At 39.1% G+C, this 13,681-nt stretch overlaps 1 protein-coding gene across 2 annotated transcripts; it reads right to left on the bottom strand.

Annotated features, from left to right (window-relative positions):
* Positions 1 to 1,529: 1,529 nt before the first annotated feature.
* On the bottom strand, positions 1,530 to 13,411 carry sncgb (synuclein, gamma b (breast cancer-specific protein 1)). Of its 2 annotated transcripts, XM_057827059.1 has the most exons (6): positions 13,066 to 13,411; positions 9,100 to 9,141; positions 7,649 to 7,776; positions 7,544 to 7,561; positions 3,559 to 3,600; positions 1,530 to 2,177 (listed from the first exon to the last, which is right to left on the bottom strand). In XM_057827059.1, the coding sequence occupies exons 1-6, from the start codon at positions 13,184 to 13,186 to the stop codon at positions 2,169 to 2,171; spliced, it is 360 nt and encodes a 119-aa protein (XP_057683042.1). In that variant the 5' UTR covers positions 13,187 to 13,411; the 3' UTR covers positions 1,530 to 2,168. The 2 variants fall into 2 exon arrangements, with proteins under 2 accessions (XP_057683042.1, XP_057683043.1); XM_057827060.1 differs by lacking the exon at positions 7,544 to 7,561 and having other exon boundaries at positions 13,066 to 13,366.
* Between the last annotated feature and the right edge of the window lie 270 nt (positions 13,412 to 13,681).

Raw genomic sequence — 13,681 nt, 5'->3', positions numbered from 1 at the left:
CATCTGGGTTGTTGTGGAGAATACTTCCAACGCGCAAGAGTGACGTTGCTCGTTAACACGTCACGCAAATAAACGAATCTGATTGCATGGATTTCATTCAGGCTCGAGAGGCCATTAAAGAGCTGGGTCCCAGACTATTCTCACTAACTTTTGGGTTGGGCATCGAGCATCGATGGGAACCGGTTCTAACACTCCAATGCTCCCGGAATCGTTCAAATTTTTAAATTTCGATTCCTTGTTTCGATGCCCTGACCGCCGAGCGGAAAAAAATTGCTCGAGTTTAAAGACTTGATATTTATATACAAGTTAAAATTACCCCTGTGAGAAATTCATTTAATTTAAAAAATTGTCGAGAAGTTAAGACTTTAATATAAATTATGCAATTTTGTTTGAGCCTGCATTTTTTTTTTTTGACCCTGCCTCTTAAAAAGAATCTGAATCGAGAATCTTTTAGAACCCGAATCGAAACGTGGAATCGGAATCGGAACTGGAATCGCAAAATTTCAAACGATGCCCAACCCTACTAACTTTCATGTGTATTGGTTCTGGTGATAAACTGTTCGATTCAAACCTTTGTATAAAAAAAAAAAAAAAACAAAAAAAAAAAACTAAAACACTTTGAAAACTTCCAGAATAAATGTCTGGATTTCATTAGCAAATTTAAATTGCAATATTTGAACATAAATTATATAACACACACTTGTGAATAATCTCAACTATCCAGGAATGCAAAGAAATTAACATTTTTCTTATTTTTCATAAGATCACTCAACGTTGTTTGTCTAGATAAAATGATTAAATATAGCGGAAAAAATGTAGTCAGGGAATAACAAAAAAGTATTAAGTATAATTAATGTTAACAGAAAACATAAAGGAGGACACGTTTCTCTAAGCAGCTTCCTACTCGAGTTTTGCAGCTTAGCAAATTCACACAGTTTAATGTTATGCTAACTCTGAGGTCACTTTCATTAGCAAAATTAGTGGTGTGTTCCCCACCACCAAAACATTAATGTCTTTTTACAATACTTACAGTGGCTGCTGCTGGTGGTCAAAACTCGAAGGGGGCGGAGGAGGCGGAATGTTGTTGACATGCTGTATTTCCTTCAGGGCTGTGAGTGCTTGTGTTGGGGGGGGATCAAGTCATCAGCTAATCAAATGTGCGTTTGAGAAAAAAAAAAAATGGACTGGCACATTCATCAAGTCAAAAGACGTAAATATAAGTCTGAACATAATGAAAATAATTCACTTAATAATGGTTGGGTCAATTCTATCCTTACAACATATGGGAAGACATTCTAAATTACCTACATAAATGAAGTCATTATATAATGCAAAAAAGGTCTCGTAAAAGTTGGTGGGGACAATTTAAGCATCCTGAAAATTTGGTAGTGTTGTGTCCCTACTGTCCCTATGCAAACCTATGCCCTTGAAATGGATGCCATGCTTAATATTTTTATTTTGAAATATATTTTGTTTGTAAAGTAGACAAAGTGACTCCAAAAAGTGGTCAAGTCAGACACAAAAAGTAGTTTCTCACAACAACAAAAAAGATTTTATTGAACTCGTACACATTTTATAAAATCAGCATTGATGCTAACTTAAACTGTGCATGTGCGCGTGTGTGTCAAATTGCTTGATAAGGCAACATGCAGTCATCTCATGTCTCATCAGACGAACACACATTTGTTCCACTTCTGCGCGCGCACACACTGCTGGGCAGGAGCACAGAAAACGATGATGCTAAACAACTACATTTCCCACAATTGCACCTGCGCACACGCAATGATCCACAATTTAAAGCTTCCTGTGTGACGATTGAATGATGCCATGCAACCAGGTAAGTACACAAAACATATTATGCATATAGTCGGACACTATTATGGTGTGGAAGAATTTATTGCTCTTGTCAATTTAAATTTATTTTTGTACTCTATTGCCAATTAGAGGATATTTTGCACTGTGTGTTACATGCATGTACGTCGTTTTCCAAGATGGGGGTGCGTAAAGGGGGAGACACTTGACACATTGGGAAGGGGGGGTTGCCGCATCCGGAAGAGTTCCACCCACATGGGTTCTCTTCCATTAAAAGTCACCAAAAAGAAAGAAAAACACCTGCACTCTTGTAGGCCGAGAGCGAGGGGCCGCTGAGGAGCAGGTCCTGACCAAAACTAGTAACCCTGAAGATGAAGAAAACGTAATAAAGTATGAATTTTTAAAATATGATTTCAATGTAGTCATTTACACATTTTTTTTTTTATGTTGGAATGATGGGAATTTTGTGACAATGAATTTGGTTAACTCATTTCTTCCAAGCTGATGGATATGTGTAGTATTCACAGTCTATGCTGTGGTTGGTAGAAAAAGAATTACATTAAAAACACTCATTGACAGCAATAGACGTCTTATCTATTGGATGTCTATTGAAATCAATGGGAAGAGCTGGCAGCGATCAAGTTTTCTAGTAGTAATTAAACTGACATAAAAATGTCATTTTACCAAAATACTGGATTTTTTGGGGACATTATGAAAAGTTATAATTCAGCAAGTATGAAGTTGGAATATAAAAATAAGTGCATATAAGTAAAAAAAAAAAAAAAAAAAATGCTCATCAATAGAACTTTTTTTTTGTAATCTGCCCAGGAAATTTCTTTGGAAACTGTGCCTTCATTTTTGTAGGATTTTCAGACAAACAGATTTGTTCTGGTATGTCCTCCCAAAATTTTGTAGAATTTCCATTGCAGTGATCCTTTGCTACTTCGCTCCCTCAGTTCATCGCGGATTTTTTTTCGATTAAAAAATTAAAAAATGTTAAGCTATAGGCACGTATACATGTACAAATATATATATATATATATATATATATATATATATATATATATATACTGTATATATATATATATAATTACATTTGCCGTGCTTAACCCCTTCAGACCTAAGCATGCTACAGTAGGACAAGACGCGTTAGCGTCTCTATACCAACAAATACACTGAATTTATTTGCTATTGCCAACTCTGAGAGATGATTGGATGAAAAATTACCCATCAAAATCAAATTATGAGGTTTGACGTGCCCTCTTAGCTTTTTTTTCCTGCTGTTTGAAAATGGCTGACCAAACGCAACTTCAAAAAGGATAACGTAGTACAGTGTTCATTTCTCCTCAAAAGCACATTCACATTAAAAATGACCAATAAAAGCATGAAATAACCCCGACCAAAAAAATTGCTCTTTGTTTGGGTGTTTGAGCAGAGTAAAAATCAGCGCAGATTTAAAAAATTTTTTGCCCAGCAGAAAAAATGCGGGTGTGAAGGGGTTAAAAAAAGTGCTTATAAAAATATACATATTTTTAAATTATGCTTTGGGGAAAAAAGGGAAAAACGTCTTATATGTATCTCTTTCCAATACTGATAAATCTGAATGAATACACTGAAAAAAAATTGTGTAATAATTTAATGTAAAGAAGCTCCGCCTCTACTTTGCAGACTTTCGATTTTCTTGGGGGGGGGTCACCATTAACCGCGAAAAACGAGGGATCACTGTATTAGCATAATTGTTCTTACCTGTCCTCCATCACCTCCTTGCTCCATCCCACCATATTCTCCCTATTTGAAACAAAAGACAGCATCCCATAAAAAACACAATACAAAATAAACACATTTTGCACTGACACTGCTGTTAGTTTTTTAGATATCCTGAAGCTGCGAGCTAAAAAAGCTGTTAGAACTATCAAGCAGTTAGTTAGAACGTGCCTGTACTCGATGTAATTCTGCTCCATGCCACGAGGGGGCTATATGAGTACCTCTGTAGGCTTGTTAATCGAAGACAGGTGTTGCGTCGGGAGGAGCGAATAGTTACGACTTTAACTCCCCAGTATTCCGGTTTGTTATTTTGATAATGTTATGAGTTAAAGTTATTAATGCCGTAATTACCTGGAAATGTAAATAAACCATAAATCACGCGACTCTGCTTATCGTTTGAACTCGTCTTTCGGTCAACAACCAGGTGAAGAAGAAGGTTTCGGGCTTAGGCAGTACAATTTAGCTTTAAAACTGATTGGAATTGGAATACCACTCATCTAGAAGACGCGGACATTGTGGCTTTACTAAAACTGTAAAGCACGGATGTGAGCTGAGTAAATGGAGTTGCTAATTGCTAATTAAATTAGAGATGGGCAGAGCTTGTTATCGGGCAAGCGGAAGACCAGCATCATAACACCGGAGCAGCATTGAGGTAAGTGCTAATCATCGTAACAAAGGTAACCCAAGTAGTGATAAAATGCAATTTTTAACTCGTTCACTTCAACTGACGGTCATTCGCGGAGACCCCCCCCCCCTCCCCGGGGGTGGCCGAAAATGTCAACGCATATAATTGACTTTCCAATTTATGAATTTACAAATAAGACTGCCGGCAAAATGTTGTCTATAAAAATAGTAAAGCAATAAAACAACAAAAATGAATGAAATGAACATTTTATAAATTTTATGTTTATAATAGGTCAAAATTATTTTTCAAACATCATGTGACTAGCACCTGAGAGACTGTCAGTTGCTTTGCTTAGCTGAAAAAAACCCACCTCAGGGCATAAGAGACAAGATGAATATGCTAGGGCTGTCAAAATGATCGCGTTAACGGGCGGTAATTAATTTTTGTACTTACCTTAAAATATTTGACGCAATTAACACACATGCCCCGCTCAAACAGATTAAAATGACAGCACAGTGTCATGTCCACTTGTTACCTGTGTTTTTTGTCTCCCTCTGCTGGCGCTTTGGTGCGACTGATTTTATGGGTTTAAGCACCATGAGAATTGTGTAATTATTGACATCAACAATGGTGAGCTACTAGCTTATTTTTTGATTGAAATTTTTACAAATTTTATTAAAACGAAAAAGTTAAGAGGGGTTTTAATATAAAATTTCTATAATTTGTACTAACATTTATCTTTTAAGAACTACAAGTCTTTCTATCCATGGATCGCTTTAACATAATGTTAATGTTAATGCCATCTTGTTGATTTATTGTTATAATAAACAAATACAGTACTTATTAGAGCTGGTAATCTTTGGGCACCTAACGATTCGATTACGATTACAATTCAGAGGCTCCGATTCGATTATAAAATGATTATTCATGCACCCCCCCTCCTTTTTTTTTTTTTTTAATCTTTTGTACATTAGTTCCAAAATTGTTCAAAAATCCTCTCAGGCTAAACCAAACTACTATTTCAGTATCAAGTTAACATATAACCGTAAACAAATATACAAAAATAACAGTAAATAAAAAAACTCCAGTCCCCATTCTGTATCAGCAGCTTTAAACTACATTCAATTAATTTAATGTTGTGAATCAACTGTTACAGTTGTTAAAATTGCTCCTGTTATTCCATAATTTCCCTTCTGTTTACTTTTTTCAAAGTTTTAACACTATTTCATCATTTAAAGATAGATTCAAAACAGGATTCTGCCGATTTAGGAGTATTTTAGATAAAAAGTTAATTAAGTTCGCTGCAACAGAGCCTTATAGAGAGGTCTACTGCTTTAAGATGGCGGCTGTTTACTTACGTCGGAAAGTCTGTCATTTCGCATCTCTGTTTAATAATACATCTTCTAACGCCGCCGTCGTCTGTCATTTTGCATCTAGTTCTACATATATATGATATCTACTGTAGCCGTATGTTTGTAGCAACTAGCAACTGGGCGTTGTTTGTAGCGACTGTCAGCTGCAGTCAGGTATGATTGTTTTTTTTTTATCTAGCGGCATGAGTTGAACATGATATTTACTCTCGGTCCGGTCCTCATTGCGTCCCAAAGACCGCGCTGACTGTGTTTTACTTCCGCTTTACCTGGTATAATTCAATAATCGGAATTTGGATATTTGTGAATCGTTCTCGAATCTTCCACGGCCGAATCGCGAATAAGAATCGGAAATTTCGCATGCCTCTAGTACTTACGTACCGTTTGTTGAATGTATACATCCGTCTTGCGTCTTATCTTTCCATTCCGACAATAATTTACAGAAAAATATGGCATATTTTATAGATGGTTTGAATTGGGATTAATTACGATGAATTAATTTTAAAGCTGTAATTAACTTGATTAAAATTTTTAATCGTTTGACAGCCCTAGAATATGCGTAATTTTCCAAACCTAAGCTTTCAAAAGTGACACGAGCTACTGAGCGAGAACTAAGGATTGAAGATATGGTGCATGTAATGCCAGAGAGCACGGGCAAAATGGTGAGCGGAGTTTCAGTTTGGTCCACCATAGACGTAAACCCTAAAAAATGATGGGAAACAAAAAAAAAAACTATCATTTTCAACATACTATTATAAATGTTTTTGGCTGGACTATTCTGTCAAAAAGGATTGGGCGTCTACTTCTCCACTAAGTAAGACAGAATAACACGCGCGCTCGCACACGTACGCACACAGCTGGGATGTCTATGTACGAGCATGGGCTAAGCTACTATCCGAGGATATATCTTGTAACCTTGTAACGCTGCGTTTCGGGGTTATCAACTTTTTTTACCCCCCCGGCACAAAAGTCAAACGAATGATCGCTTTCAGCCCCTCTCACTTCCAATGGATTGGACGTCTATCGCTGTCAATGGCAACTAATGAATTAAGACTGGCAATAGCAAAATACAAAATAAACTTGACTCTTGATAAAATGTCACTTTTCAGTTCCGACATAAGCCAAAGTAGTTCTTGAGCAATGCGGGATTGTGTTAGTGCAGGGGTCGGCAACCCAAAATGTTGAAAGAGCCATATTGGAGAAAAAAACAAAGAACAAATATGTCTGGAGCCATAAAAAACTGAAAATCCATGCTGTAATGTATCTATCTTAGCCATATTTGCCTACTTTCAACATGACTAGGTTGGCTACAACGTACTGTAAGGCGCCCCTGAAAGCCTTCAATTTTCTCAAAAGCCAACAGTGCGCCTTATAATCCAATGTGCTTTATTTATAGAGCAATATTAGTTCTATTGGCATGACATTCCATATAGCTCAGCTCCATCGTGTGGCTGTATAACACAACGCCAATCAGTACTACAACTACTACTGCGCCTTATTTTCCAGTTCACCCTATACATGAAAACTGTTTAAAAATAGGCCATTCATTTAAGGTGCGTCTTAATACTCCGATGTGCCTTATAGTGCAGAAAATACCGTAAATGTTTTCCCTGCAGTGCACCTTTAGAGAGTGATGCAACATCTGACTACTCTGTTGTACAATGCCGCCTCAAGCTTAACTTCATTACAATATTAATGAATTAGAAGAATGCTTTTGTCATAACCCTACAAAAACCATATTAAAACTAAAAATGAATTTCCCTCCCGCATCTTTTTCCATTTACATTTTTGAAAAAGCTCCTGGGAGCCACTAGCGCTGCGCTAAAGAGCCGCATGCGGCTGTAGAACCGCGGGTTGCTGACCCCCATGTTAGTGGAAGAAGCTTACATCAGCAGGAATATGCTTTGATTCAAGGAACGTGCTAGAAAAAGTTAATGTATTGTGAGCATGGCATGCTAGGTTGTTAGAGAACCTCATTAATAGATTCCTCCTATCGGGGAGACAGAGACACAAAAATTATGAACATTTAATAAACGGTTTCTAAATGCTTATCGGGGGGTTAGCCCCGGTAACCGACCTGGTTGAGGAGCCCGGTGGACGCGGCGATGTTCTCCACGCCCTCCGTGGTGGCCTGCGACACCTCGTTGGCGCCGCTGACTGCCGTGTCCGCCACGATGTTGGCCTGGTCTACGGTCCTGTTGGCTACTAGATGGGGTTGAAATTAAGAGGGGTCTTAAATCTTCTGAGAACTAGCGACTTTACTATCAGTTAACGAGACGGCTTCTGCAGACATTGCGCCATGGCTTCCCATAGGGGGCCGGGCCAGGTAGAGCGTCGTGGAGGCATTCACTGTGATAAACTCAAACACAAACTGCGTTCTAAGGCCGGATTTAGGTGGAAACGGGATGAAGGTTTTAGTGCATACAAGCAGGCAGGAGCGTCTCAAGAGTGATTTGGTCGAGGATTCAAGGTAATTATTATATAAAATAGCACCATACATGCACTTTGAAACGTGAAAAAAATTTAATGAATGGAAAAAATTTGCGTTATTTTAGCTTGAAATATTTACGTAATATGAACGATAACTGCACGTTTTTTTTTTTTTTTTGCTTGTAACCAAGAATCTAGACAGTTTTACGTTCGTATCTATAGAAAGTCTGGGATTTATGCATTCATTTACAAGAATTTTCAACTTAAAAAGCTCTTTGTTTTGTGATGGCCGCCATGTTGGTTTTTGTATCCATACACGCTTTACATTAAAATAATCAGGTAGTTTTCGGCCAACTGTCCATTTTTTTGGCAAAAAAACCTAGTAATTTAGACATTTCTGCTTGCATACAAAAAAATAGTCTTTTACGAGTTTCATTTTATATAATATTTCAATTTAAAAACGACGAGGGCCAGATAGCCAGCAAGACGTGCTGAGGTAATAGTGACATCGGAATACAACCCAAATAATTTGCTATTGTATATAGAAAAATGCAAAATTTGCTTTTGTTTGGTAAAAGTAAGATGATTCTGCATGCTTTCTTAATGTATTAAATTTCTAATGTGAAAATTGAGTGAATTTTGTAGCTGTTGAAAACTTGTCAAAATTGCACTAAATTGAAAAAATGAAGTCGCTATTTCGAGCTAAAACTTTTATGATATGTTAAATATGCTATGGATCCCGAAAATATAGGTGTTTATCTTTGCATTTGGTGATTTTTGTGCATCTAGTCTAAAATCTGTGAATTTTATAGCCATTTTAAATTTTGTTACACTTATATAAAAAATAATTAATCTGGATTTTAATAGGAAACGACTTTGAATTTTTTTATACCGTTTCTCAAGGAGACTCATAGATGCCTAAGGGCGGTGCCTGTCGCTAGCGGCTTTGGTTTTGAAAATATTTGAATTTTAAGTTTTTGAAAATAGGCCCTCTACGAAGCGGCCCCGCACCCCGTTTCTCGTCATCTGATAGTGAAGTCTATGCTGAGAACTTTACAACCTTCTTCATTAATACATGATGGGGTTCAATTTACTTACCAGTGTTTACTGATGACACAACACCCTCCTTTGTTTTGTTACCTGAAATAGAGAAACAGCCAAGGTTTCAGCCAAAGTGGTGGCATGGCAAAGTAGTCGTTCTCCAACCCAGAGGTTTTGGATTGGATTCTCCACCCTGGTGACCTCTTCTAAGTACAGGTAGTCCCCGGGTTACGACGTACCCGACTTACGTGCTTTCGACTTTATGCCACCGGATTCTAGTATTTTATTGATATAACTGTTCTGCCCTTTGGCGAAATGTGTATTTGATTATAATGTTGACATTTGTTTTGTGATGCATGCTTTTATTTTGGCGCAGGAAGCGTAAAGCAGATAGTACTTCTGCAAGCGAGTAAGAACGCGTGTACACACGAAGAACGTATTCGCGCACACAAAGAAGAGTGCACGCACACTCACGAGGTAAAGCACATTTGCTCCCTCGAAGAAGTCGCGCAGGCGAGTCAGAGAAGTGAAAGATTACAGCTTAGCTGGCTGTCTAGCTAGGACTTAGTGCCAACGTCTTGGCGAGGACAGTACAGTGACGTATAATACATGTTTTTTGATGGTTATTTTGAGATTTAGGGGATATTTATGGGTATTTAAAGGGTTAATTCCAACTTGCGCAGAAATTTGGGTTACGTCGTCATTGTAGGAACGGGACTCGTTCGTAACCCGGGGACTACCTGTATTCTTGATTAAGGTACTGAAGATACTGTTGCTCCTGGTGCTGCGTCATCAGTAGGTGTATTAGGATATAGTCTCAAAGCGCTTTGAGTGCCGTAAAAAGTGTAAAGGCGCTATACAAGTGTAACTCCATTTACCAATCAACTCCTTCTCTTGCTGGCTCCGTCCTTGTCAGTTCCTGAACTACTCTTGTTCGCAAACCAGTTCGAGTTCCTTTAACCACCCTTCTTTGCCTTTGTTTGTTTCCTAACCTACCGTACTTTGTTCCTGCTTTCAGCCAATGATTTCCTTAAACATCTGTCTGTCTTTGACTAAAACATCCCTCTTAGCCAAATAAGTATTACTGTAAATAAACATACCATGCTCTTCCCTCGTCTAATCAGTTCCTTATGCGCCTTCTTCTTCCTTACTGCTCTAAGGAGTAGTGCTGCAACGATTCATCGATTAACTCGAGTATTCGATTAGAAGAAAATATTCTAATAAATTTTGCTGCTTCGAGTATATTTTATTTTATTCGTTTAAAGGGGCTTTGTAATGGTTTATTTTGAAAGTGTTTGCACAGTTTTATTGATTTGGGTGGATATGCTGCCCTCCAGTCTGCCTCATTTGACATGGCTGAATCCAGCAGCTCCATGTTAAGACCAACATAAGCCAAGTTTTTGTTTGCGCTAATGTTTTTTTTAATGCATTCCTAATTTAGTTTATAGGTATATTTAGCCATTTTTTTGTGGGAATATGTGTCTGAACCATTTGCTGAGAGCATTGTTAAGAAAAAAAAAAAGTTAGCCTTTTATAGCATTTAAGCTAGCGGACTTTTGCTTTGTAAGTTAGCAAATTGTTCTTTAGTTGTACATAGATCCTTATTTATTATTATTTTTAATACCGTTTGAGGCTCAGGTATTTTTATTTTTCGTGTTTCTCATCCGATTACTCGATTATTCGAACTAACTAGTTCATCGATTAATCGACTACTAAAATAATCGATAGCTGCAGCCCTACAAAGGAGGTATTCTTCTTGCCAATCAACTCCAAAACTACCTTTGATTTTCTTTGCGCATCTTTAAGTTCCTTACCTACCTGCCTCCGTCCTTCAGCCAATCAATCCTGAACCACCGTTCCGCATCTGTATAAACCCATCTAAACTGTTGAAAACACCCCATAAACCTGAAAATACCTAATTTTACAAAATCTCACAAACCGAGAAGGCACCTACCGTGGAAGAAACACAGTTACTACACTAAAGGACATCAAGGGAGAAGCAGTAAAGATAAGGGAATGGCCAGGGTGGTGAGTTCACCATTAGTGCGTATTAAGTGTGTAACGGTACATGTATTTGTATTGAACCGTTTCGGTACGTGGTGCTCGGTTCGGAACGGAGGCGTACGGAACGAGTTTCTGACGTAATGTAACCCTTACTTTTCGCGGCTGTGAGCCAATCGGGTTAGTTTCTTTGTGTAGATTATATTTACTCCGTCTTCTCTACTATAATCAGGACCAACACGGTAGGACAGTATAACCCAGAAACGTCAACGGCGCGGGCGTTAAAGTCAGTCAGCCAATGCACACCAGTCGCAGTGCGGCCGCGTGTGTAGACGCGTCCCAGAAGCGGCTCAACACGACGCACACGAAAAGAACGGCAGAGTTTATTATTTGACGCGAGACGCCCGGTAGCTAGGATTGGGCAGACCGGAAGTCACTAGTGTAAAAATACGGTCGAGCCGATCGATTTTCAAACTAATATGCAATCGTAACCTACTTTTTGAGTCCATCAGATCTCTTGAGTGGTTGATCGGGGCAGAGATAAATGAATACTACATCGCATTTGTAAAATATAAACAAATCATAAAATAAATAATAGCCCATTTAAATAAAATAAATTGAAATGAGCTAAAACACCTGTAATTAAATAATAAGAATAATGCACAGATCCTGCTTACACAATTAAATTTATTAGTTTCTGTGTGGCGCTTTAACTTGAGAAAATCCACCAATAAAGCTTTTGAAAACCGTTCATAAGAAAAGATTCATTGAGGCATTTTATTTGTAAAATACATGTTAAAATCTTTGTCATTGTGATTGCTTTTCTCTTTAGCGTAGGACTTCTTTTTTCTTCTTTCTTTCAGAAAGAAAGCTGACCAATATGCGGGATCTAAAAGGCAAATTGTTGTTGGATTATCTTTAAATACCCGCTACTTTTTGAGCACAATTCTAGCTTTGTATAGGCTAATGTTCCTATTGTTGAAAGCCATTTGTATTTTGCATTTTATTTTCTTACTGTACCGAAAATAAACCGAACCATGACCTCAAAACCGAGATTTTTATGTACCGTTACACCCCTAGTGCATATGTTTATAAATAAACACAATCACGTTCCTAACTACCAAACCATTGCGTGTTAACCTGTTATCTCTTTCCCTATACTTCAGTTCCATTTTTGCCTCTTACCTTCAGCCAGTCTTCCTGACTTCTGTCTGTAGTCGCTGTATGATTAGTCTGGTCCCATTTATAATCTCTCTGTCTGGCCCGCCTCACCAAATCCCGACCAGAAAGTAACCTTTATGTTTCCGGCGCACTAGTTACGAGCAGATTAAACACGTTTCTTATATAATCTGTCACGGAGAGAGGGATGAATGTTGTGCGAACTGATGAATGTCAACCACAGTATCTTTGGTGCATTCTTGGCCCTTCTGTCTGTTTTTCCCCCCTCATGCCTGCGGACCGACACTGCTGCATCGCAGACACTGCATCAATGCAATGACACAGCTCGTTTTTCTTCCACTTGTGGGTTAACGCTAGGGTTTACCCCCCTTTTATGGTGCAGCACAAAGGACATCAAAGCGTGCAGAGTGAACGTTTTAAGCATATTATCTGTGCGTTTTGCGTATAATCCGACCCCCTCCTCCCTTGCTTTCCCTCCTCATCCTTTCAGGGAGGGAGGGGGCCTGAGTGGAAGGTGTTAAGTCATCCGAGCATCACGCAAGCGACACGAGAACGAGGTGACGCAGTGCTAGTCTCTCTCACCTTATATAATTATGATAACGCTCGGACACTCGTTTTTGTGAGGCTAATATCCCCCCTCCCTCCATCCCAAGGAGAAGGCCTGGGAAGCCTTGAAGTAACCTTGAAAGGTGACGCAGGCGTTCCAGGGTGGTATTTTGAATTTAAATACTCGGGTTTTATTAAAATCTTTCGCAAAGCGTTTTATAAGACTTTGCATTCCCTGACGCTTTCTTGTCATTCCTGACACCCCCCTTCCTTGCCCGATTCTCGCCAATGCCTTACCGACATACATCACCCCTTCCTTGGTCTTGGCCGCAGCCTCCTCCATGCCGGCTTTGGTCTTCTCGGCGGCCGCCACCACCCCCTCCTTGGCCATGGAGAAGCCCTTCATGAGTGCATCCATCTTGGGGCGACGACACGGCTGGGGCTCCCCTGCTGCAGTCGGGTCGGCTCGGGCTGGCTGCTTGACGGCGAGCGTGCGGCGAGTGCGGGATGCGAGATGTCGCTGAGCGTGTCGTGCGTGCGTGCGTGTGTCACGACTCCGCCTCCCTCGGCTGCTCCAGCTGGAAGAAGAAGGGAGGGAAGAGCCCGCACCAGGCGGAGAGATGCTGCAGCAATTTTCACGTCATCAATGCCGTTTCGCTGCCACTTTTTTTTTTTCTTGTTGGAAGAGTGTGGAAACACCTCCAAGAGATGCTGAGCTGGCAATTACATAACGAGAAGCTCTTAGGGGAGATGATGTCATTGTCGTCGTGTAATCCCCTCCTTTTTTCACTTTGGTGAAATTTATTGCATCCTTTGCTCCATTAAAAAATGCTGTGTCACGATCAGATGAAGTCCACCAAAAATGTCCCGATACAGTCATAAAGCAGCTGTAAATTTATTTATTTATTTTTTT

Source organism: Corythoichthys intestinalis, chromosome 21, assembly GCF_030265065.1.
Source record: "Corythoichthys intestinalis isolate RoL2023-P3 chromosome 21, ASM3026506v1, whole genome shotgun sequence".
Taxonomy (NCBI): Eukaryota; Metazoa; Chordata; class Actinopteri; order Syngnathiformes; family Syngnathidae; genus Corythoichthys; species Corythoichthys intestinalis.
Note: the sequence above shows the minus strand (reverse complement) of the source record. Positions and strands in the feature narration are given on the sequence as shown.